This window comes from Sceloporus occidentalis, unplaced genomic scaffold, assembly GCF_023333645.1.
Source record: "Sceloporus occidentalis isolate IW3139 unplaced genomic scaffold, rSceOcc1.0.p SCAF_64, whole genome shotgun sequence".
Lineage (NCBI taxonomy): Eukaryota > Metazoa > Chordata > Lepidosauria > Squamata > Phrynosomatidae > Sceloporus > Sceloporus occidentalis.
Window position 1 is genome coordinate 352,880 of NW_028317044.1, and position 24,864 is coordinate 377,743.

Genomic DNA, 24,864 nt, shown 5'->3' on the forward strand with positions numbered 1-24,864 from the left:
CAATCAATCAATCTATCTCAAGATTATGGGGACATAAGACTGGAACAATGCTCAAAGAGACCTATGCGCCTAAGAGCCACCCTGGGTGCATCTAGCAGGGCTTGGAGCATCCATTGATTTTTATTATCCAAACCCAGCAGATCCCAAGGGCCAACTGTATATAATATAAATATAATTAATGTTTGATCAGTTGATCATAATAAATAAATATAAATATATATATGAAATAATTAAAATAACTATAAACATAATCCAAGGTCCTGACCCAACTTTAACTGCCTCCAAAACAAATCAAGGCTCTTGCAAAACCCCTTCCGAGTTCAGGCTGGGAAAGTGCCCTTTCTGCCAACCATCTTCCAGAGACATGGGGCGACAGTTCCCAGAATGCCTTACCTTTGGACACGCCGGGGCTTCTGGGAGAGCTGGGCTTCAGCATTCAGAAGGCCAAAAGGTTGAGTTCGGCTGCTGTAGATGAACAAACTGGATCAACCTTTTGCGTTTTCCTTGGTGTGCGAGACGTAGTGCCACTTTGTTTTCTTGGAGCAATGCAGTGGTTGTGTCATGGCATCCTCTTAGCAAATTGCGCACTGAACGCACAATCAAACAATTTGCATCCTTGCCTGATGGCACCATGTGGGCATCTCCACTTCTTGAACCTTGGACTAAATGTGGACCAAAGTCTCAAGTCTCTGGGGCAGTTTGCTCACCCTTCCTCTGAACGCATGACTCGCCCGATGGCACCCAGAGGGTTTTCCAAGGATTCGAACCCTGGTCTCCCAAAACTCAACCATCAAACCATTACACTACAGTCGCTCTTAACTTTTTATGTGGCTTCAAGTTGAATCCAAACCTTTGTGTAGGGTTTTCTCTGAAAGATTTGTTCGGAGAGGGTTTGCCCTTGCCTTCTTCAGAGGCTGAAAGAGTGGGACTTTGCTACAGCTCAGTTCCTTTTCAATGCACCTCTTGTCTATGTTCTACATTCAGACCACTACACGCTTGCTTTGGGTCTTGTTTTGTCCATCCTTACTTCCATAGATCCCTCTATCTATCGATCCCTCTATTCATCGATCCCTCCCTCCCTTCTTTCCATTTTCTCCACCGTCCATTGCTAAGCCTAAAGTGGGACCCTTTCCCCCCAAGAAACCCTAAATCCTACCTTGGGTTCATTCTGCCCCAAAGGGCTGAAGGAGACAGAAGGGACACTGTTTTTCTGTGTAAATCACATTTATTGACGGATACAAGGCAAAGCTTCGTTTTTCCCCTCCCCGACCCCAAAGTCGAATGGCTCCGAAGGATGGAATGATGACGACCGCGAGCGTAAAAAAAGAGAACTAAAAACCGTGCAATGGAAGCCCTCCTCCCTCCCCTCACATTACACTTGACCGCATGCAGACGAAAGACACACCACCTGACCGGTAGGGACTCGCACGGGGAGCCCAACGCTTCCCGCCATTTTGATTCACTCCTTTTGGGACGCCGGTGGGGCAACCCCAAAACCATCCCTTCGGGGGACAGAAGAGCCTTTCCCCATAAATCTCCATGGAAGGGGACTCAGAGGAGTCTGAAAGTGGCTGCAGGAGTGCAACTCCCATCTTGCCAATGGCAAGAGACAATGGGAATTGCAGTCCGACAGGTGAAGAGCAACCCTTTGGCACCTCTGGTTTGAATTCTTAAACCACCTGGATACAGACAAGATGGAGGAAGGGGCGCAAGGGAGGCATTACTAGCATCCTCCTCCAGGTTACCTCCAAAAACGCATCAAAGAGAAGCACCCTTTTGAACCAGGAACCTCCGATCCGGCCATGAAACCCTGCTTTAAACCCTGGCTCGATCTGGGCAACAGGCAGCACAAAGAGGAAGGGATGCATGGCTTCAACTCTGCATGCGCTCAGAGGACCTGCACAGCATTAAAGAGAAAAGGAGGCAGCCCAAGGAGGAAAGCAGCACTAGGCAAGGAGATCTGAGAGGAAGGAAGGGAGGGAGGGAGGCCATCATCCACTGCCTTAGAAATGGGCTCACCTTTGGTTGCCCATGGCTTGGACAGGTTGCTTCAACCTCACCTATGATACCAGTCTCCTTTAAAGCAGCTAGAGTAGCGTACCTGAGGGAGGCCACATGGTCAGGGGATGGATGGAGCCCTGACCCCAATGGGGCCAAAACTCAGGTGGGTCATCTGTTGGCAAGGGAAGCTTCCCAGGAGAGAGGTGGAAAAAGTGGGCAAAGTTGGAGACCGGCTGCTTGGACCTCTGAAACCATCACCCCCCTACTATCCCAACCAGGTGCCACTTTTGTCCATCTGTATACTGTGGCACCAAGGAAATGCCACTCAAAACAGTTGTTGCATTCGTGGCAGACCCTGGTGCACTCCAGACTGGGCTGGCATGGCTCTCCCGCCCAACCAACAATAACCCCATCTCCTTCCCAATCGTTCGACGCTGCTTTGGTTGAAAAAGGTCTGAAATGTTTGCAGCCAGGTGGGTTTTTTTAGCCTCGGTGGCATTTTTTGGTAGGTAAGGTTGACTTTAAGCCAAAAGGAAAGACCAAATAGAAAACCCAGGAGGAGCCCATGAATACCTGGCGTTGTTTAAAACATGACCTTTGCAGTCCATATGTGTGTATATATGTGTTTGTGAGTGTGGGTTTTCTTCCTCCAGGGCAGAAAAGGAGTGTGTCTGTGTATTGTGGGTTACACACACTTGCGCAGCAGTGTCCTTCCGATGCGCGTAAGAACAGAGCAACAGCAGGCCTAGAGTGGTTTAGAAAACGCAAAGCGTTGGCACGAGATGGAGAGGGACAGACCAAGACAAGCTCACCGTGGCACAAAGACCATGAAAAGGATTGGGGTGGAAGGAGAGAATGAGAGAGAATGACAGGCAATGCGGAGTGGTTACAAACTTCTCACGGAGGCTAGGAGTATCAAACGGGAGGGTCCCCCCCCAAAATAAACACACTACTGTTACCGGAACGTGGACACGACTATTCGCTACCTCGGTTTCGCCTCGGACACAAGACGGAGCGGCCTTTCCCGCGTGGAGAGTAAGAGAAAGAGAGAGAGACAGAGAGAGGCCTCAGCCTGCACCAACAAGATGGCGGCAGAGGAGCACTGGCCCCTGCCCCAGTTTGCGCCGCGTGGCGCAGTGGTGATGGCGGCGGCGGCCGTGGAGGCGGCAGCTCCAAGGGGTCAGTTCTTCAAAATGCCGTCGTAGACCTGGTAGACGTACTGGGAGACCTCTGGAGCCCGGCATTTCAGGGAGAGCTGCGGGAGAGAAATAAGGGGAGAAGGGGATTTGGTTTCAAGGGAGGGATGTGTTTTTTGGCAGAGGAGTCAGCAATTGCAAACAGACTCCTCCTTATCTCCTTTCAGTCTCCCCTTTGCAAAATAGTGCACTTGTTCCTCCATATTCACTAGGGCTAGGGGCACAAGACCCCCAACAAGTAATGTATTTATCTTTACTGGCTGCGCTTGTTGGGAGCATCTAGTGGTTGCAGGAACACACACACAAAAAGGGAACTTTCCTAATCCCTGATTTGTTTCCTTTTAAACAATACACACACAGAGCCCATATGGAGGGTGACGCAACAAACAGGCTAACGCTCCTCTGATCTGGCATTGTGGTTCTATTTTTGTGCGTCCTTTAGGACGGGACAAAGCTTCAGATGCAGACGAAACAACACTAGGAACTTGCGGTTATTAAACGGTGAGTGTCGACAGTCAGTGAGAACGGCTCCTTCCTCCGGCTGTCTCTCAAAGGGAGCGTCCGGTCAAAGAAGGAGCCCACTGACCCAACAGGGGAGACCCTGGCCATTTGCAGGTACCCACCAAAACCCCCTTTCTCCTTCACTATGGGGTCCTTACCGTGTAGTTGGGGTTCCCCGGCTGAATGCGCAGCTCGGCCAGGATCCAGATCCCGTTGGTCAGCTTCAGGGACTGGTAGAGCATGTCCTGGCCTTCCACATTCCTCTTGGCGATGGTGTAGACGTTGTTGTTTTGCAGCTTGCTGGACACAGTGTCTGTCGGGAAGGAGAGGAAACCTGTTAGATCATGGAGACTACGGACCGGCTGGCCAAGCATTGCTGGACAGTCCCTGGACTTTGGCCATGCCTGGCCAGTAGGGTCCGTAGTCCAAAAAGTTACGCCTGCCTCCAAGCTTTGTGTGGGGCTGCCCTTGAAGACAGTTCTGGGCTGTATCCGGACTTTGATTTGCTTTGATTTCACTTTAATCGGTCTGCACCCAGAAACATCCCTTTGGACATCTCTGAAACCATGCAAAACAATGGATTTCTTTTCTGGGGGACGGGCCAGAAACACCCCACAAATCGTATAACGCAAGGTAGTTGTTGCTGTTTTTAAATCCCAGCGGCCGAGGGTTGAACATCTGCTTTCTGGCTACGCTTCAGAAATGATAAAAACCAAAGGACTACTGTGGCTAATTCAGTCTAGTTCAGCAAATGTATTCTGGCCGACCCAGGTCAGCCTTCAGTCCTGCTGCTTCGGATCTGAATCCATTAAACTAATCAGATGAAAGCCTCCTTTGACTCAGCCATTAATTAAATGGGATCCAAGACCACGGCCTTTGCAAGTATTGATCTCACAAGGTCAACAAAAGGAGGAGGAAAAAGCAGGGAAGGTCTATCTATCTATCTATCTATCTATCTATCTATCTATCTATCTATCTATCTATCATCTATCTATCCAATCACTGATGAAGGCGGAAGCTGAAATGTCTGATATTCTATTGATATAAAGGTCTGCTTCCAATCATTTTGTTACCTCTTTCCAATATCTTTCCAATATCCCTCCAGGATCCAGATTCTACCAGAAACCCATGTACTTTAGTGGCTTTATTCAACTATATCACAACAATGTAAAACTGCTGGCCATTGAGAATAAATGAATTTATCAGACTGATAATAGTGTGTGTGTGTGTGTGTGTGTGTGTGTGTATTTGCAAAGGTCTTTTCTCTATCCCCAGCCTCAGATGTCTCTTTGAAACCACCCAATGAAGGGGGAGATGGAGAGAGAGGGACCCCCTGCCTTTCGTCCATTCGGTCAAGGAGACGGTGGGCATCCCCCCCCATGCCAAGGCCGATGGCATCTCCTTTCCTTTTGATGGGAAGGAGCAGAGTTGCTAGGCAACAGCGCCACCGGCGCATCCGACAAAAAGGCTGGCACCGCATGACTTTGGGAAGCGGGCATCCTCCATCCTCGCTTGCAGAGCCAGCCCAGGGGACAAAGTTTGGGAGTGGGAGATGGACCACGGCCATTCGGACCTTCGCCCCGTCCTGACCACTGGTCCTCTGCATCCACGGATTCTGTATCCATGGACTGAACCATCCAGGCCTTGTAAATATTACAAACCACAGCAGTGACAACAACAACAAACTCTAACAAACCTTGATTTTTGCCATTTTATATAAGGGATGCTATTTTACTACCCCACTGTATATCATGGGCCTTGTGTACCCATGGATTTTGGTAATGGACAAGGGGGTGTCCTGCAAGTAAACCACAATGGATACCAAGGGCCCAATGTAACAACAACAACAACAATAATAATAATTCCCCATTGTATTTAATGGGACTTGAGCATCCATGGATTTTGGTATCCACTGAGGATCCTAGAAGCAAACCCCAGCAGATACCAACAACAACAGTAGTAATAGAAACAACCCATTGTATTTATTGGGATGTGAACATCCACAGATTAAGGTCTCCATGGGGAATCCTGGAACCAAACCCTAACAGATACCAAGGACCTACAACAACAACAACAACAACAACAACAACAACAACAACAACCCATTGTATTTAACGGGACTTGAGCATCCATGGATTTTGGTATCCACTGGGGGTCCTGGAACCAAACCTTAACAGATACCAAGGGCCCACTGTAGTAGTAGTAATAATAATAATAATAATAATAATATCCAATTGTATTTAATGGGACTTGAGCATCCATGGATTTTGGTATCCAGAGGGGTCCTGGAACCAAACCCTAGCAGATACCAAGGGCCCACTATAATAATAATAATAATAATACCCAATTGTATTTTGACTTTGGTATCCACTGGGGTTCCTGGAACCAAACCCCAGTGGATACCAAAGGCCCATTGTAATAATAATAATAATAATAATAATAATAATAATAATAATAATGCATTGCATATAATGGGGCTTGAGCATCCGTGGATTTTAGTATCCACTGGGGATCCTGGAACCAAACCCTAGCAGATACCAAGGGCCCACTCCAATGACTCTGGGTACCAGAACCTGGCATATGGGGCAAGCAGGAACCTGCTGGTCAATCAGAGCACATTATTACTATTGTTACTAGGATTATATTTATATTTATATTCTGCCCTTCATTCAAAGCTGGGATTCAGGTTGGCTCAGATAATTTGAGAAGCCCTGACCTAGGCAGCCGACTCTTTTCCTTCCCAGCTTTTCCAGACAAGAGTTGGGGATGGCACAACGGGGCGCTGACCTCTCTGCCTTTCCCCTTTTGCCAAAGGAAAGGCGCTCCAAAGCCTCCAAGGGAAGGCGGCGAAAGCCTCCCACCCACCCACCTCTGCTGCTGCCATTCTCCGCTGCTTTAAATAGCTCTGCTGCCCGCCCTCGCCCCTGGCACAGCGATGTTCTCCCGACATGTGCCAGCGAGAAAGGCCTTGCCTTGCTCTCGCGGACTTAATTGTTCGGCTTGCGGCTCTTTTTCTGTGTATTTGTGCGCCTTAGTCATCCTCGGAGGGTTACCTTGCCATTGACAACGGAGGTGGGAGGAACAGGGAAAAGCAGGCAGGGTTGCAATTATCGATCAACCCAAGAGCAAAAGGCAGCGAGGCGAAGCGCGGGGTGTCGGTTGCACCGGGCGCCTTGCGGCCTTGGCTCCAGGGATCCCCGCGGCGCGGCCTGCCCACTTCGGAAGCGCCAAGCTGCCTTCTCTGCGTGTGTGTCTTTGGGGGCAGATTGAAGAGAAGGAGGCAATAATTATGCCCTGGAAGGCTCTCCAACAAAAGACAGAAGGGACATGGGTGGGAGGAGGAATTTATAGAGAGAGAGACCCAAGAACTTTAAGTCGCAGAAATCTAATTTGGTCCTCCAAACAGAAAAAAAGCTCAGTTTGAACGCTTCCTAGGAATCTGCGCCACCAGTTCCGCCATTTTGCAGATTCTGGAGCAAGCGTGAGAACCCTGTGCTCCTTTCTCCAGATGATGCTGGACTACAGATCCCAGCATTATAGAACAGAATAGGTTTATTATGATCAACTGATCAAACATCTCCCAGCATCATAAAAATAAAACCTCAGTGGTTCCCAACCTTTTGGTCCTCCAGGGATTTTGGACACCAGTTCCCAGAAGCCCCAGCCGGCTTGGTCAGTAAGTCAAGAGTTATGGAAACTGAAGTCCAAAACATCTGGAGAACGAAAAGGTTGGGAACCACTGTAAGCCACTGGAAACCATGTAAGTAAATATATCCTCCTGGGGGTTAAGAAAATCCACACTAAACTCAAGTGAGCGACTGCCTTTCACTAAGAGACGCAGCAGCATCCAGAAGGGGGGCGCAAAGGCATTTGGCAGCCTTAGCAAACAACGCTGGCTTGTGTGCGAAAGACATCTAGGTTGCAATCTGACAGTCGCTAAAAGGACTATCTCCCCAAAGAAGGGTGCCAAAATCTGCCCCAGGACTCTAATGCTATTCTGCAAGAGCAGGGGTGGGAATCATTTCCCCATCCAGATGTTGCTGGACTCCCACTCCCATCGGTCCCCAAACGCATACTGAATGGGTTTTGGAGTCAATGCCTCTTCTTCTGTAACACTATTGCTTCCTTGAACAGTTGAGAGTTTTCCATGGTTTTGTTGCACTGTTCAGCACTCATGCGCTTTCAGACCGATCCTCATAGCCTTTAGAAACCTGATTCTTTCCCCCGGGAATAAAACCGAAACAACACCAGTTTCTGTGTCCAGCATGAGACAGAATCCACCATGAAGCATAATGGCAGATCCCTACCTTGGAACAGGAAAGTGGGACTTTCCATCTTTGGAGGTCTTTAAACTAGTGTCTTTCAAGAGGGCTTTAATTGTATGTCATTAGATGCTCCCTTGGGGTCCCTTCCAGCTCTCTGGTTTTGTTATTCTAGCTCTGCCACAAACATGCTCACACTCACGCGCTTGTGAGCATCCCTTACCCAGGTCTAAGTCATTGCACACTTTGGAATATCTAACCCTTCGGTCTTTGAAATGCAGCCATCTTTTTCAGATAAGAGGTCCCTTGCAAGAAAAAAAGCTACAGAAGTGTGATGTGTGTGCGTGTGCTTGTGTGCGTGTAGGGGGTCTTTGAGAGCGTGCAAAGTGCATCCGCACGCGTGTACGAACCCGCTAGCCTCCCTCCGCTTGCCAAGCGCTGGAGAAAACTGGGTCAGGCCTGATAAACAAGATTGCCGTTTCTTCCCGGCTTCCCTGCCTCTGGAGCCCCAGGAGTTAAGAGAGGTTGCTTGAGCGGCAGCAGCCTTTCCCTTTCCCTCCTCCTTCCCTTCTTCTTGTCGCTTGTGTGTGTTGTGAGATCAGGCTTGTCAGGACAAGATGGAGGTTACAGTATCTCAGGCGAGAACAGGAAAATGTCTCCTCCGGCAGCAAAGAGAAGCCGCGGCGGTTTGGGAGGAGACGGTCTCCCATTAGGGAGAGAAAAGATAGATGGCCATGAAGCAGATGAATGATTGAAGCCACAGTTTTCTGTGGGGTTTTGGGGCTATGTGGCCATGTTCTAGAAGAGCTTCTTCCTGACGTTTTGCCAGCATCTGTGGCTTTGGCATCTTCAGAGAACGCTTGCCGGGAAAGGAGTTGGGTGGATGTTTGGTAGATGTAGGTAGGTAAGGAGGTAAGGGAAGAAGACAAAGAAAGTTTGAAGGTTAAAGTACGTTGGATGAAGGTTTGGGAAGGTGGATAGACTGAGAAGAGGAAGAGGAGGAGAGAGGATAAAGAGGAGGAAAATGATAGGTTTAAAGAAGGGAGGAGGGAAAGAGGAAAGATTGAAGATGGGAGAGAGAAGAAGAAAGAAGAAGGGGAAAAAAGGAAGGAGAAAAGGAGATGATGGGAAAGAAAGTGAAGAGGCTACAGAAGGCTATAAACTAGAGAAGAGATTGTAAATGTATGGAAGTGTATGCTATGGAAAATATGATGGTTTTATGTTTGCATGTGAAAAGAATTTATGTTTGTACTTTGCAACATTTCAAATCTTGAAATTATAGAGAGACTGAACCTGTGCCTCAACCCAGAGGCTGCTTAGGTCACTTCAGTTTTTGTACTCACCGGCATTCAGGTGACACTCTTTGATTTGGAACTGGAGCTCATTTTCATTGGGGATGTCTTTCCACGTCGCAAGGAAGACCTGGCGTTCTGCAGAGACGGGGAAAGGCAAGCGTGAATATCCAGACGTCTCCGTTCAGCCTAATTTTGGAGACCTGGTCATCTGGCCACACAAAGGCTGCCAACACTTAAATACTGTAAGGCACCAGATCGCATCTAAACAGGGTCAGCCCTGGCTAGTCCTTGAATGGGAGACCTCCAATGCATTCCAGATACTAACATGGGAATCTCTGCCCAACACTATTGTTACTTACCTTTTGAATCCAACTCAATGAAGAGCCCAGCCAGCAAAAGGATCATGGGTGCCATCTTGGCCTTGGCCTCAGCCAGCAAAATACTGAGCCTATCCTCTGCCTTGTGGTCTGTCCCACCTTCCTAACTGGTCTCCTTTCACCCTCAACCAGAAACAGTTTAGCGGAAGACACTGCAACCACTTTTACATGTTGAAACGGAATGAATGGCCTGCAACTCACCCATCTTCCCATCCTCTACGAAAAGCACATTGAGAGGGATGAGGCAGCTGAAGTAGAAGACGTCAATGTTATTCTTCACAGCCACCTGCCCCAAAACCGAACGAGAGAGAAACAGAGAAAACTTAGCTCTCGGGAGACAAAGGCATCATCATATCAACCATAAGCAAGAAGACAAACCATAAAGAACAGCCTTCTGGATGCTGTTGGACTGCGACTCCCAGCATGCCTGACTGCTGGCATGAAAACACCTGCGCCAGACCAAAGGGAGATACTCAGAAGATGCACTACAAACCAATAAAGTTTTAAATGGGCTTCAAATTATTTTAACTTTGCATTTTAATACAACCGTTCAATTCTTTTTAACTTCTGTGCTAACAGAGTTGTTGGGGGTTTCTTTTGGTTTTTAATTGGAATGTAATCCTCAGAACTCATGCAAAACGAAAGACAGGATGATAGACAAGATGGATGGATGGATGGATGGATGGATGGATGGATGGATGGACAGATAAATGACGGGGAATTTGTACCCTCTTTGGCCTCAGGCTTTCTGGAAAAGGAGGTGGGCGTTCAAATTTGGCAACCAGAGGTTTTTGGTACACAGCTCTTGGTACGCTGCAGGAGCGCACACAGCGGGAAGCAGTGCTCTAAGGATCAGATACTTAAAAATATAAAAGGGTTGAGGGGCAAGGAGGAGTGAGACGCTGCCCTTCCAATCATCCTGAAAAGCAATTCGGGGCTTAAGTGCAAGATGGAGACGGAGCGGCCAAATGACTCACTCCTTTGTGGCCACTCCAAGCGTGGGGCTTTTGTCTGCCGCCAAACGGAATGGAAAGCAGCGCACCTGGGGCTCTCCTTGGCGCCTCGGCCAAAGTGGACGGCAAAGAGGAGGAGGAGGAGGAAGAGGAGGAGGAGGAGATCGCCTGAATCTCACCAAGGCCCGCAAGTCCACTTTGCATAGGCACAAAGTAAATTGGAAGCATCAGCCAGATTGTCAACGAGGGAAGCAATTCTCCATTCCTTGCATCCTCAAAGAAAGCCACCAGGAGTTTAAGCCATTTTCTTCATGCTGTGCGAATGGCTTTGAAAACTGCACAATTAGGAGGCTATTTGGCACAAAATCAGATGCGGGCTGTGTGTGTGTGTGTGTGTGTGTGTGTATTTTCTGCAGAGGAGCCACACGGAAAACGCTGTTCCCTTTGCACACCCCTTTCCCCCCAAACCATATCCAAATGATTTCTCACTAGTCCAAGCAAGGGCCTGGCTTGCGTGCCGCTCTCTTTTAACAAAGGTGCAAATTCCAGCCATGTGCAAAGGAGATTTCAGCAAACATGTATTAAATAAACCAAGCCACACACCACCGTCGACCACAATACAAGCCCTCCTCCGGCAGTTTCCCTGGTGGGTCTCCCATCCAAATACTGCAGGGCTGACTCTGCTTAGCTTCCAAGATCAGACAGGATTTGACAAGCTGTGATGACAGATGTCCACTACAAAGTATATGATTTGGGACACTTTCTGAGTGGCAAACCCCGACCATGTTTGGGGAGAAATGACATGGCAATGATGCTGACCAGCAAGCTTCTGATGCGAGGTCCTGGGTTAATCACCTGTGTGCCCACACATAATAAACTATGTACCACTTGCAGAGGAACAGCCTAGCACTTTAGGGCACAAGTGGGCACTGGGAGCAACCCCAGATGGCTGTATCTCACGAGACCAGTGTTTTCTAGTTTCCCAACCTTTCTACAGGATTCCTTCGCCCTAAAAGGTTCAAACATTTAGTCCCTGGCAGGAAAGGCTTAAAATTAAAATATGCTGGGATTGGCAACAACTAAGGTATTTTTAGCGGAACCAAAAATAACCATCCAAGTTTAAACTGCTTGCCACTAGAAGCAATGCCTTGGGGGGTGAGGAGGCATTTCAGCTTCTGAGAATGGAAGGCAAACATGCAAAGCTCCTCACTGACACAGACCAAGACAGCTGCCTAGATTTTGGGACAGCCTTTGGGAACACAGCTGTGAGGACCGTCCAGAGGAAGGCTTGTTCTCCCAAATTTGGCACTATTCCCTCCAACAGACCATCTCAGCCAACCTCTGGCACATCCAAAACGTCCTTTTCTTCCACCCCTCTCCCCATCCCAAAATCAGCCACAAGGTTCCCCCACCTGAAGGTTGTTGAGGGGCTCCATCTTCATCACTGGCCCCAAAGTGTTGAGGGGCAGAGAGACGTCGATGCTCTGGTTTGGCATCAAGGGTGTGTGGATGGCCAGGGGGGTGCTGGGGATGACGCCAAAGCTGGGGGTAGAGAGGCAGGGTAAGAGGGGAAAATTAAGCAAAGAGGCCCAAGAAACTTCACAGGGCCTGAGCCTCCCAACAGGAGCATTTGGGGACAAACAAGTCCACCTTCTTGGTTCCCCACATGAGACATCATCTTACCTGTTCTTGTTGAACTGGATGGCGAAGTCGCTCATGTGCTGCAGGGCCTTGTTGGTGAAGCTCATGTCCATGTAGATGTGCCCTTGACGGTGGCTGAAGGTCCCCGAGATCTCCAGCCCCTTGGCCTTCACGGCCGGCAGCCAGACCTGGAAGGAAGGGGTCCAAGAAAAGGGAGTCAGGGCACGACGGAGGCTGCATTGGGAGAAGAAAGTGGTTTGGGATGGTGGGCCAGATTTCCTATCACTCTGCCTTTTCTTTGCTTCTCTTGTGTGGGAACAGTGAGGGAAAGCAAACCTGGACCCAGAAATCCTCCCTTCCAACCCCATTTTCTTTTGGAAGAAGTGTTGCCTAGGACCACTGAAAGACGGATGCAGGATACAAACCCCCAAAAGGCAGATGGCCAGGGAATTTCTCAGTCCACAACCAACTCAAATAGAGATCTGCTTTGGGTCTCATGATGGGAGAAAAGCAGGATGTACCTTAAACTTAATCGGTCAAGTGATCAATAACTCCCAGGATGTTCATGGCGAACCCAAGTGGGAATGTGGTGTGAAAACAAATCCAGTGGCTGAGACCTGGCTCCAATGGAAACGGAAGCCCCCTCGGAAGGGGGAAATGGCAGCATGCCGTCGCCTACCGATTTGGGAGCCACGAAGCCTCCGGGCGCCATGCCGATGCCGGAGGAGAGCTCAAAGAGGTCATTGAGTCCACTGCTGACCACGGCCGGAGTGGGCGAGGGGGCAAAGGTTGCAGGCACCGAGGAGGGGATGAAGGTTTGCCCCACCTGGAAGGAGGAAAACGGAAAGACAAAACGCTTGAAGGTTTTATGCACAGTGACAGGTTTCTTCCAAAAAAAATGCGAACTCTGGCAACATCCTGAATAATTTAAAGGCTCTTTCCTGGCGTCTTGCTGAATTATCAAGAGCGTTAAATAAGCCATTTGCATGCTGGGTGGCTTAATCTCCTGTAATCACCTCTTCCGTCACCTTGATCATCACAGAGCAGCCACTAAAATGGTCCTCCTGCCTTCTCAAAGTGGTTTGCGTTTTTAGGAGTGGGAACGGGAATAAAGGAGGGCTGCTTGCTTAAACCTCTTGAAACTCTGTACAAGACCAGATGATGCCTACTTTCTAGTATTTGCAAGTATTTGCAAAAGCCAACTAGTAGATGGAGCTTACTACTAGAAGGCAGGCAATGCAGTAGCATCCTCCACCAAACCAGGAGGGTAGCAAGCTGGTTCAGGTGAGCAGGAGAGGTTGTGTGTTCTGCCTGTAGAATGCCACCTCTGTGCCCCAGAAGAAGGGAAAGGCCAGGGGGACCCAAGAGGAACAGCTGCCACCCAAGCACCCGTCACCCAAAGTGGTTGCCACCTTTTGCCTCCTGGCAGGACTGGCCCTGGACCTCACGCTAGGCCTTGAATACATTTCGATCCTCTCGCAATTGTCATTCAACCATCTGGGCAGCAACTCAAGTTGTTGCTGTTGCATACATTGAACACATTTCCAACTAAGGTAACCCTATCATGGGATTTCCTTGGCCAGATTTATTCTGGGAGGGTTTGACACACTGCCCTCTTCAGAGGCTGAGAGAGTGTGACTTGTCCCAAGGTGTTGGGTTTCCATGGCTGAGCAGGGATTTGAACCCTGGTCACTAGAGTCCTACTCTAATAATGCTCAAAGCCATTACACCATGCTGGTGCTCAGCTTAAAGAGACCATTATCCAGTTAGTAGCACAGCTATCATCTTGGCTACCTCCATGTGAACTTTAGAAGTTAAAGACAGCTCTCTTTTCCTTTTTCCTCTTGCTTTCTCTGTTTCTCTGCTGCGTTGGCAGAGAGAGGCTGTTAATGCACTAGTCTGAATGGAAGGAGAAAACTCTCAATGTGGCTGTCACCAGCTTCCGACAGCTAATTTCTTGTAATGCAATTACTGGGCCACATTTGCCCAACAGCCAAGGGATGAGCAGGACCGGCCCTTACCCATCTCCAATGCAACTGAATGGCTTGGACGGTTTTGAGAACCCTGTCTGAAGAGCATGCAGACTTGTTCCCTCTCAGCTCTATGCGCTGGAAAAGGGATGGACAGGGAGAGGGCCACAGAGAATCATATTTAAACAGACAAACTTCTTAAAATGAAAGGAGGGCACTTACTGCAGGGCTGCCACCAATTCCCCCGCCAAGATCACTGCCAAGCTGCAAGAGAGAAGGAGCAGAGAGACGGACAGACGAAGGGGAGAGTGGGGTCGGGGAGTGAGGGGGAGAGAAAGGAAGAATTCGGTTCAGCAAGGTGGTCAGGAACCAGGTACCAAAGAGTGCGCGGCCCTCGGGCGGAGATGCCATGATACCTGACGTCTCCTCCATTCACCAGTGGCAGAGCAGGGCAGCGAGGAGAAAGACAGAGAGCACCGTGAAGCTCAAAACCCACCATGAGGCCACCGGGCGACGGATGGAAAAGCAGAATGATACACACTCTACATACCCTTAAACCTGCCAGATAATCCGGAAGAAAGCTGGCATTCCCAGGCCACTGTACCCAAAGGCTGAGCGCTTCTGGTCCCATCCCAAGAGATCCTAAGCATCTTCATAACCAGCCTATTACCCCATGGAAGACCCAGAGTCCATACTGGTTTACCAGGGTTCACAAACCTTATCTGGGTTTCAGTTTAGGGATGTGTACATGATGCTGCGGCCATTGAAGAGCAGCAAGGGGTGCGTTCGGATGGGCCACTGCTTGTGCTGCCCATCCTGCCTCCAGTGGGCAACCTTCCATTTAAATCATTTGCCACTGCTGACCATTTGGGCTGCGCTGTGTGCACCCTCCCACGACCCAGCCTCCACTATGGGGTGGCAGTAAGAGGAAGGAGAGGGAGAAGAAGGTACACCATCAGCCCCCGGTACCAACCATGGGCCAGGGAAAAAGGAACCCACCATGGCTGCTCCAGTGCCCAAGACCTCTTTCAAATCTGGTGCCCGGCCACACCTTACTTGCAAGATGTACCAAAAAACATCCATGATGGGATGGCACACACACGCACCCCACAAAAAGCTGGGGTCTCCTCACACAGCATTTAAACTCTGCTCCAGCAGCATGGAGAGCGTTCGGAATAAAATCATCGCCGGTCGGTGTGCGAGTATCAAGAGACACGGAGCAATTACGCGCGGGGATGGAAAATCAATGTCCGCTCTCCACAAAGCCTTGGGGCTTGGAAATCTAAACCGATAAGGAATTGACTCTTTTTCTCCAGAGCGGCGGCGGTTTTAACAACAGAGGTGGACGCGAGGATTTCAGCCACGTAACATTTCCAGTTCCCAGGGGCACATAAAATTCTTTGTCTTCCCAAAGGTTAAAATCGCAGGGAGGGATGGGGTATTTAAATACATAAATGCAGTCAGAAGATCCGGCTGTCTGGGTGTCAAAATCATCTTCGTTTTGAGAATCTGGACTCTTGGGACTGAAGGAACTGAAGGCCGAGAGGCAGGTGTTTAAGCTGGGCTAGGACTTTGGGAGATCAGAGTTCGAGTTCACTCCGCAATTGAATTATTTGGGACATCCATATCTGTGGGGAACTGATCCAAATGGCAAGGGGGAATAGATAAGGACCGTTTGCTCTTTCAGTTTAGTAAGGGAAGGCGATGTTTTTAGAAGGGGAAGAAAAGAAACATCGGAGCGCTCAGGGTTTACGGTTTCTCCACGGAGAAGTAATCACGGGGAGTCATTGCTGCCAAGTGATTTATAGCCTCTTGTGCCAGGAGGGCACAGTGCCAAGCGGAGAAAGGGCAGCGCTAATAAGGGAAAAGAGGAAACCCGGCTAGCCTCGCTGCCAGCCGCATCGGGTGCATGGGGATCGGGATGAGAAACGCAGGGAAGGGGGAGGAAATGAGCGCTGGGAAAGGCAGGCCAGCAGGCCTCTTATGTAAATCAGCATCTAAACAGCTCCTGAATAATTCCACATAATAGGGCCAGATGTTTTTATCGGCTTTCATCAGCTCCTCCGCCAAAAAGAGCCACGGGTGGGGAAGCCAGCCTTGAAAGGAACAAAATGCCAGGCGCCTTGGCTCCCATGTTAGTGTGGGCACTTTCTCTCACTGACACACACAAAACAACACAATTCCACTGCCCCAGATCTTCACACAATTGGGAGAGAAGTCAAGCCTGTTGCCCAGGGCTCTGTGGCCGCTGGCGTAAAGGTACAGGTACCTAGCAAGAAAACTTCCCGCTTGGGAAGGCGCACAGATTGGGAAGGGGCTCCTCCCAGAAGCCATCAAGATCAACCCAAAAAGAGTGGTCTAGCCTCTTTTTGAAGATCCATCATAGAACCAACCCAGAAAAGAAATAAGAGCCATGACCCACTGATATGAAGCCTGTGCTGTCTAAGAAATCTGCTCCAAGTTTTGGCTAGCATGAAGGGAACTCTTTAGGGAGAACAGCATGGTCTCAATCCAATAAACAAATAAGATGTCAACTCTATTCAGAGCCAGGCTCCAGCACCTTAAGCAGCTCCTTGAGAGCTGAGTTAAAGCCTAGAATGGATTCCCCAGCCCCACTGAAATGGAAACCTCAAGCATCCACTGGCCTCAAGGGTTCAGAAATGGACCGAGAGAGGGATATAGTGTTCAAGCCCATCCGGCTGCAGGAAAAGAGATGATGAAGGTTTGCTCACCAGGCTGTCCAGCCCTCCGCCAAGCAGGTCCACGGCCCCCATCTGCATGGAAGACACTTGGGGCACGTTCACTGGTGGGCCAAGGTCCAGGTTCAGGAGGTCGCCCAGGAGGTCTCCCTGGGAGGGGATCACCTGCGGCTGCTCCAGGTTTGTGGTGGCCGTGGCCCCAACGGGGCTGTCTCCTGCGTCGGTGCTGCAGGAGGAGAGGAGACTCAGGAGCGTTGTTCAGAGATGGAGACATTGCAGACTGTTTTAGCTATTTCCTTTTAACATACAGCGTAAGCCGCTTTGGGACTTGCCTTAGCATCGACCCACCAAGTCCCCACGGCTGGGACCAGCAACCAGAGCGAAGTCTTTGTGCCAGAAGAGGGTGGCTCCCAGGGTGACTCACCTGCCGTGGTGGATGGGCAGGTGCTTGCGGTGGATCCCGTGGCTGCCCTCCACGAAAGCGTTGGGCGGCTTGTGGTAGACGGAGGCCAGCGAGCCGATATGACAGATGAGTTCGTCCAGCAAAGTGGGCTCAATCAGGTCGGTCTCCTCGGAGATCAGGGGCTTCTCAGACAAGACCACTTCCTTGGCCGTGACCGGGTCCGTGGAGAGGAGGCGCCAGTAGATGTAGCCACGGTCCCGCAGGTCCGGGTTGTCCGAATCCTGGAGGGAAAGTAGCATGAGAAAACCCCATAAGGTTGGGGTGGTGGTGGTTCTGGCATAGCACTCTCCAGGGGCCACAAGGATTGCCAAAAAATGTGGTATATGTGTGAAACAGAAGTGCCGAAAAGTCTAGTCTTGGTTTTAAAAATGTTAAAGAGCACATTGGGCCCAGGCAGATAAAAGAGAGAGAGAGACAGAAAGAGAAGAAACCCAGCACAGAGTGCCCTTTTCCCGCCCCAGGCAGGAAAAGATGAAGAGAGTGAGAAAAACAGAGAGAAAGAGTCCAAGAATCCAAACTTTCTTCAAAGTACCTAGCTGAAACTATAGCTCCCAAAGCGGAAAACACCCTTGCCTAGCAAGCAATGCTTCCAAAAGTCCGAAAACCACCGCTGCCAACCATGTGGTGATCCCTGGGGGCAATCAGCCCTGTGCGTGGCTCTTACTCCCAGGGAGTCCCTTAAACCTCCCTTCTAGGGTCTCCTAGGTCTCCATTCCCACTCCCTGCTGAGCTGAATGAGACCCCTTGAGGTCCTATATCTCGCTGCCACCACTCAGTGAATTTTAATGCACTACGTTCCCTAAGCACACACTGAGAGTTGCTAGGGAGAGATCTAGTTTAAGCAATCAGTGTCAGCAACCGAGCTAAAAGGCATATGTCCAGGAGCAGAGAGAGAGACGGCAGATACTTTTAAAGAAAGATGTTCATTTTAAAGAAATAGCATAGGATAGGAAGACATCACTCATGCAAGGCTTCCTTGCCTTGCACAGGTATAGAAAGCATAGTTACAAAGAGTTCATTTCAGGCAAGCTATTGGATAAACATAACAAAAACCTAAACGCACTGACTAACACACTCCCTAGCTACTCACACAGTGATGGGATTTGCAGTCCGTGTTGAGTTCTTAGATGCAGGGAGCTGGCTTCTTACCAACTCCACCTGCATTCCTGAGAGGGCTCCCCAGCTGCCCAGAGAACCAAGAAAGCATCTGGTTTCCCCCAAGAGGAGGGAGGGAGAGACAAAGACCCACATGGCCCCCAAGGGCCTTGTAAAGGTTTCCCATGGAATGCTCTTGAATCTCCCGGTCCTACGCTCTGATTGGTCAGTTAGACCTTACATCAGCTATGATGTCACAGCTCATTAGCATGTACCTCCCCCTAGATTAACCCTTTGAGGTTCTGGAGAAGTCCCCAAATGACTATAGGGCCCAGTCATTACACCTTGGCAGCCTCTTTTCAAGGGGAATAGTCACACCTTGAAGCTTGCAGAAGAGGAAATTTGCTCTAACTGTCTATAAAGTCAGGAGAGGGGAACCCTGTCACCCTCCAGATCTTGAAGCAAACCCCTAGCATTCCCATAACAGCAAGGGTGGATGGGAGTTGCAGTCAGATAATGGTTGCAAAGTACCATGATTAACCCACCATATGGATTCTGCACCACTGAGCCGCAATAAAGTGGCACAGGTCCCCAAATGGATATCCCAAAATGTAGTGCTCTGCAGTTGTGGCACATTTGTTGCTTCCAGGACCAATTCTCTGTTTCGAAAACCATCCATCTGCTCACGCGACTGGATGAGATGCGCAATCGTTGCAACTTAATACAACAATCACTGGTCTGAGAATCCCCACAACGACCAGGAAAGAAATGGCCACGAACCTCAGAGCGGCATCTGGGAACGGGAGATAGGGCTCCTGCGAGGAGAGATTCCACCCTAATAGCTTTATAATAGCTTTATAATCCCTTTTTTAAAAGCCTCTTATGCAACTGGTCATGTGTTGGAATACTGTATTTGATAACAGGGTTTTGGGAACTGTGGGGTTCCTGGATGGTAATTCCCAGCATCCTTCCCTACTGGTCTAGCTGACCAGGAATGCTGGGACTTGCAAGCCAGCAACATCTGGAGGGACAAACAATCCTCCTCCAATTTGTAAGACTGTGTTTTATGGCTCCGTCAACAGCTCAGCTTGCAACCAGCACCAAATGCTGAAAGCCTGACACATTTAATCTCATGCGCAGGGCATGCTTGAGACTTCTTTTATAGATGCTGCAAAACTCAAGGCTCAGAATGGTGGAAGGAAGGCAAAGAGAGAGAGAGAGAGAGAGAGAGAAAACTTGGGGGGCAAATATTTTTAAATTGCAGGCCTGAAGGCTTTGCAAGCCATCCTGGGGTGAAGAATGGAGTGTGTGTATGTGTGTATATATATACACACACACACACACTTTATATTAAACCAGCCGTGCAGCAACACTTTCCACACCAAGCAACATGTTTAGCCAAATGTGAGGTTCATGAACCATTTGGAAAAGCTACTTCTCTGGATTACAAAATGACAAGCCATGCTGACTGGGAGATGTAGTCCCCAAAAGGAACTTTGGCTTTGGCTTCACGGCCTGCTAGCATCACCATCCTCAGGAACCCAGAACAACTTAAACTCAACAATCCTAAAGCCTCTGCAACTAATTTGACATTTTTCCAGAAAAGGGGCATACAGTTAAACAAGAATAAAGTCGGGGAAGGAAGGGGCATATCAGCGCTCCCTCTGACAACTCACAACCCACCTGTGTGGCAAGACTCAGCACCTGCTGGACCAGCTCCTGTGTTTCGGATGGCTTTTTCAAAAACAGTTTCACGATGGCGGTCAGTAAGGTCAGCTGCACCTGAGATGAAGTGAGAGAGAGAAAGAGGATTGCCAAGACCATTTACGCTAGCCCTGCGGTGCTGGCAGGCTCCTGCTGCCCTTTTTGAAACTGAGTGCCCAAACTCAGAGGTATCTCTTCACCGGGTGGCACTGGGTGCCAGGGGTGGGACTTCCTCCCTCTGGAAGCATGGCTTCCACCTTCCAAGGGAGGGACACCTGCCCTCTGGGGGTGGGACTTCCAGGGAAAAACCCAAGGCACACTCTCTCAGCCTGAGGCTAGTAGTAGCAAACCTCTCTCTGATGAACCTTGCCAGGAAAACCCCATAATACTTTCTCCTTAGGGTCCCCATAAGTTGGAAGCAACTTGAAGGCACCACGCACACAAGTCATGCTCTTTCAGCCTTCAGCAAACTTCCTCTGAAGAAACTTAGAGTCGCCCTAAGTTGGGAAAGACTTTAAAGCACTCAAAAATAGAGGCCAGTCACATGCTCTCAGCCTCAGATGATGGCCATAGCAAAAAGAAGAAAAGCCTTGGATTGCAACAAGTCAGAAACAACCACGATCCTGCTCAAAATGGAGGATCTTTTGGACAGCCTCCTGGACAGAAAAGCCACATACAAATAAATAAATTCCTGTGGCTCATTCCCAACTAAGGAAAACGCACTCCCTCCATCACTGAATCCATCACAAATAAGGTTCCACTGATTCAGTGGCTCTAATCTAGGCTGCAGCTACACTGTAGAAGTAATGTTGTTTGAGACCCCTTTAACTGTCATGGCTCCATCCTACAGAATCCTGGGATTGGTAGTTCTTTGGCAGAGAAGGCTGAAGTAAAACGACAAATCCCAGGACTCCAGAGGATGGAACTACAGCACTGAAAAATTGGATTGTTTCTACAATCTAGAATAGAGGATGCTAAAAAGGAGCCATCCCTGCTTGGTCTCAGTCTCAAGGGATGGCAGCAAGGGCAAAACTCCCCTAAAGAACAGGGCCAAGAAAACCCCCAGAATATGCTTGACACATAGCTCAGAAAGGACTTGGAAGGCACACAACAGCCCTTTACAGCTCCCCCTTGGACTTAGTGCAGCAGTCTGCCCTATATACACACACACACGCTCACACATTTCTGCCGACCCACACATATACATACACTGAAACACACATGCATACATCCACACCCATCTATATACATATATATATATATATGCTACACATACACATATATACACCAACACATCTATTTACGGTATATATAACACTCTCTCTCACACACACGCACATCCACCCAGAGATATATACATATCTATAGATAGATATAAATTGGAAAGGGCTTGCAGGCACACAACAAGAAGCATTTTAAAAGCACAGAAGATACAGAGAGGCAGCATGGTTCAGTGGTTTGAGTAGTGTGCCTGGAGACCAGAGTTTGAAGCCCGTGATCTTGGGCAAGCCACACTCTCTCAGCCTTAGGAAGGATCATGAAAAACTTGGCCAAGGAAACTCCATGATAGGTTCACCTTAGAGCTGCCATTGTCAGAAATGACTTGCAGGTACACAACAACAACAACCCTCTCTGCCTCCGAAAGAGAGATGAAGAGGGATGCAGAGCCTGGCAGTTTGAATCCCCACATAGCCATAAAATCCCACTGGGTTCCCTCTTGGAGAAATCACACTCTCTCAGCCTCAGGGGAAGGCAATGGCAAAGGCAAAAAAATCCCCTCTAAGGCCCAAAACATACTGCAGAAATAATCCAGTTTGAGATTGCTTTAACTGCCCTGGCTTGCTGCTAGGGAATGCTGGGAACTGTAGTTCCTAGCTTCAAAAGGGGCCACAATAACACACCCACACCCCAATCCCTGGGTTTCTTTGCAAGGCACATTCTCTCAGCTTCAAAAGGGGCCACAATAACACACACACACACACACCCATTTGAACAAACCTTGTGCCCCACATAGGAAACAGTTCACAAACAACAACAACAGTAGCCCTGTCTGTAAGGAAGAGATGGAGTGGGAGCCCGGGAGTTTGAATTCCCACATGGCCAGAAAATCCCAGCTTGGCCCTGGAAACCCACTGGGTTCTTGCTCTCTTGGGAAATCAAATCAGTCTCACAGAATCAGGGGAAATGAATGGCAAATCAAATAAATCCTTCACCTCAAGGTGGCCATAGGTTGGAAAACGAGTTACACAACAACAACAACCAAAACCACGTGGCGGGAGGCTTCCTCCTCCTCCTCCTCCTCCTCCTCTCCTGCCTTTCTCTTCTTCTTTCCTCTTTCTCCTTCGTTTTTTCTCTGCCTTCCTGCTCTTCAATGCCCAGAATTCCTTAGCCTTGAGCCAGGGCAGTTAAAGCGGCTGCAAAGTGTGTTTTGGACCTGAAAGCCCCATGATAGTTTTGCCTCAAGGTGGCCATAAGTTGGAAACAGAGGAGGCACCCAACAACAACCACGCGGCAGGAGGCTGCTTCCTCCTGCTGCTGCTGCCTTTCCCTTCCTTCCTCCACCGAGGACTCTCTCCCTCTCACACACACAAAACCTCCAGCCCCGGTTTGCCAGGCAAGCAGTGGCACTATAGGCCTCCGGAGACTCCCTTCCCGCTCAGCCCTGCAGCAGAGCCCTCCCTGGCGGTGCTGGGCCCCCTTCATGGCGGTCCTCCTGCTGACAGCGTGCCCCCCGCGGGCGGACAGGCCTTGGGGTGCCCCCGCCGGCACACGGGGGGCCAGACCCTCTGTCTGGAAAACAGTTCTTGGCATAGCTTGGAATGGTTTTGGACTCCAACTCCCAGAATCCCCCCTGGACTGGGGGATTCTGGAAGCTGGGAGACCCAAAAGGGAATTGTTCCAAGCTCTCATTCCTCTGTTACAGAAACCCCAACTCATAGAATCCTAGAGTTGGAAGAGACCCCTAGAAGGAAGGGCCCTGATCCAGTCCTACCCCTTTATTCTGCTATGCAGGAACTCTCCATCTAAGCCTCCTCTTTGACAGATGGCCATCCAGCCTCTGTTTGAGTTAACAAAGAGGAAAAGTAACCATGAAGGTACACCCAGAAAGGAGGGAAAGGAAAAGAAGCAGAAAGGGGGGTTACCTGAGTGCTCTCATCGTGGAATCCCTCCAGGAAGCTCTCCAGAAGCTCGTCCGCGTTGTCGATCCTCTCGGCGTACTCGCCCACAATCCAGATCATGGCCGCCCGGGCATCAGGCTCATCCAGAGAGTCCAGGTTCTCACACAGGGTGGCAATGATGCTCTCGTACCTTGGGACCAAAACAATGGCGCTCACAGAGGTGGCCCTACCTGCCTGGCCTGTTGCTTTGAACAGTCTAGTAGTGAAGCTAACACTCAACTCTGTCTTCTCCTCTCACTACTAAAGGGCTGCCAGGTCTCATCTTTCCTTCTTCTGGTCTGTACTTGTCACCCTCCATGTAGGGACCAGGCTGGACTACAATTCCCTCCCTGGCGCTCTGCTCCTCAGACTAGTACTAATCCAAAAGATGGTCCACAAGCTACTGGCAACTTGTCTGCAGCGAGTCTCCAGGAAAGAAAGAGAGCTGTAGCCAAGGGGCACAAACACGGTGCCTCCTATCCAACACACTGGGACTTAAATCCTACAGGTGCTATAGGTTCTCCCCTGATCAGTCCAAGGACCAGGGGAAGCTTTGGCCCTACAGATATTGGTGGATTTCAACTCCTGTGAATGGCCAGAGGGACCCTCCATCTGAAATGCCCCAAAGGAAGACATTTCTGTGTCTGCGGGAGGGGAAGAAGGTACTGTCCCCCAGGCCCTGAAAGCCACGGCTAGGAGACCCTTTGGCCTCTTCTTGCTTTAGCGATGCCACTTACTTGTTGGGGTATTTGCGGAAGATGTCTCGGATGACCACAATGGCCTCCTGGACGACGTAGTTGACCTTGGTCTGGATGAGGTCCAGGAGGGTGCTGACACAGCGCTCTGCAGATTGCTGACCCACCAAAGGAAAAGAAGAAGAAGAAGAGCCTTCAGGTCAGCAGCTGAGGGCACTCTCCACCGGGTCCATCACCCATCAGGGTCCAGCCCACAATCTCCCAACTGCCCCTCTCCCATGCACCTCAAATACCTCCTCAAGAGGTTTGAAAAATCTTCCACAGCAGGTTTGTAACACCACCACAGGTGAGGAAGGAAACCCTGATGGATGCTGAGCTATGATATTAGGTCTTGGCTGGGAAACTTCACTTTCTTCCAAACTCTGCCCATAGCTTTAGGTGGAGAATCAGAGGCAGCTGAACAGCAACACCCAGCATTCCTGACCAGGGCTATCGGGATTTGCAGTTCCCACTCTAGGCTTTAACCCTGCGAGCGCTGACTCCCTACTCCTGTGATGGGGTGGCCCATCCAGAAAAGTGGGCTAACCATCTTTGATTCAATCAAGGAAGAGGGTCCCAGGAGCAAAGTGGCAAAGGCCTGCTGTCTGTTTTCTCTCTCACACGCGCAATGACATATTAATCCATGCAATTAACTGATGCATGCAATGGGCCTTCCCCTTCACCCAGAAGGTAGGTGCACTAATGTGTCTCCTCAGCAAGTGCCACCCTGCTGTTCCCCTAGGAAGCCAACGTCTCCACTAACGCCACCGCCTCTTGGTTGCTGATGCAGCTACCGCCACTTTTCTCCAAGGCTG

At 49.6% G+C, this 24,864-nt stretch overlaps 1 protein-coding gene across 5 annotated transcripts in view; it reads right to left on the minus strand.

The window, feature by feature from the left end:
• Window positions 1-1,205: 1,205 nt before the first annotated feature.
• Window positions 1,206-24,864, minus strand: part of LOC149287024 (AP-2 complex subunit beta) — a 39,065-nt gene continuing 15,406 nt past the window's right edge. For 4 of the 5 annotated variants that reach the window (XM_089493484.1, XM_089493483.1, XM_089493487.1 and 1 more), the window contains 13 exons: window positions 24,053-24,168; window positions 23,301-23,466; window positions 20,137-20,235; window positions 17,320-17,579; window positions 16,929-17,121; window positions 14,419-14,460; window positions 12,906-13,052; window positions 12,269-12,414; window positions 11,998-12,127; window positions 9,834-9,918; window positions 9,304-9,390; window positions 3,857-4,011; window positions 1,206-3,256 (listed from right to left, as the gene is read on the minus strand). In XM_089493484.1, the coding sequence (XP_089349610.1) occupies window positions 3,182-3,256; window positions 3,857-4,011; window positions 9,304-9,390; window positions 9,834-9,918; window positions 11,998-12,127; window positions 12,269-12,414; window positions 12,906-13,052; window positions 14,419-14,460; window positions 16,929-17,121; window positions 17,320-17,579; window positions 20,137-20,235; window positions 23,301-23,466; window positions 24,053-24,168 (1,701 nt within the window). In that variant the 3' untranslated portion in view covers window positions 1,206-3,181. The remainder of the gene's footprint in view (window positions 3,257-3,856; window positions 4,012-9,303; window positions 9,391-9,833; window positions 9,919-11,997; window positions 12,128-12,268; window positions 12,415-12,905; window positions 13,053-14,418; window positions 14,461-16,928; window positions 17,122-17,319; window positions 17,580-20,136; window positions 20,236-23,300; window positions 23,467-24,052; window positions 24,169-24,864) is intronic. The other variant, XM_089493485.1, reaches the window with a different exon arrangement.